The following is a 917-nucleotide window of genomic DNA, read 5'->3' as shown; positions in this document are numbered from 1 at the left end:
TTTACCACTATTCTTGTCACTGAAGATTTATACAAGAATAATTGCAAAAAATTTCTTTGATGGAATATTTAAATGATCTTCCTTGTACAATAACTGCAAGGAGAGGTAAAGAAGAAAGCATAAACAATGTTTCATAGTTTTCCGTAGGAGAAAATCAGAAGTAGTCTATAATAAATAAAAGCAATTAGTGGACTCTGATATTCACAGTATATTTTGCTATTATTATTGGAATAGCATGCAATAAAAGTAAAAATTTAATAAGTAACTGCGATTATCGTACGCTGCATAAAATATATATCATGAGCAAAAGTTATCCCTTCAAAAGATGCATGAATAGTTTATAATTATCATTGTTCGAGTCAGTTAGATATCAGGTTGGTTTAAGTCAAAGGAGTCGGGAAGTGAAGACCTCCGGTCCAAGTCAGTCAGTCCGGACTCAGTCTCCGGATCGAGGAATGCGATAATAAATAACTCCCAGAACTTCCGGAGGGCTGCGTTCAGACGATCCTCCGTTCTGATGCAGTGGACACTGTATTTTCGTTCCCTTGATAATGACGCCGGACCGCAGGTTACCCACCCGAGCCGGGTCCCCACGGCTACCGGATCATCATCTCCATCACGAATCACCTGCCTTCCAAGAAAGCGGAAATAGCTGTCCAATCTGATTATGATAAATGGACTGGTGTCAGCTCTGTGTCCTCCTTCGTCAGGTTCAGGTTCTGGAAATGAGGCCAATCCTTAGGTGACACTGGCGTCTGCTAAAGATCTTCGCAGAGTACCGGGGCGGTCATCGCTTCCAGTTCGTACTTTTCCTCAGCTTGTTCTCCTCTGACAGGGCTGTGCCAAAGGCGAACCAACCTTAATGCTTGGCAGGTGATTCTCGAACCACCAACACCACAGAAAGAAATCGGGTGAAT

The 917-nt window shown here is 42.3% G+C and overlaps 1 protein-coding gene across 1 annotated transcript; it reads right to left on the bottom strand.

The window, feature by feature from the left end:
* Nucleotides 1-363: 363 nt before the first annotated feature.
* Nucleotides 364-719, bottom strand: Tsp_15297 (conserved hypothetical protein; the record flags this gene model as incomplete). Its single annotated transcript, XM_003368321.1, has 1 exon — nucleotides 364-719. A coding segment is annotated over one exon (356 nt), but the record flags the coding sequence as incomplete, so codon positions are not given.
* Nucleotides 720-917: the final 198 nt, after the last annotated feature.

The sequence above is a fragment of the Trichinella spiralis genome, assembly GCF_000181795.1.
Source record: "Trichinella spiralis strain ISS 195 chromosome Unknown Scfld2685, whole genome shotgun sequence".
Lineage (NCBI taxonomy): Eukaryota > Metazoa > Nematoda > Enoplea > Trichinellida > Trichinellidae > Trichinella > Trichinella spiralis.
The sequence above is the reverse complement of the archived record's forward strand: the minus strand, read 5'-3'. Positions and strand labels throughout refer to the sequence as shown.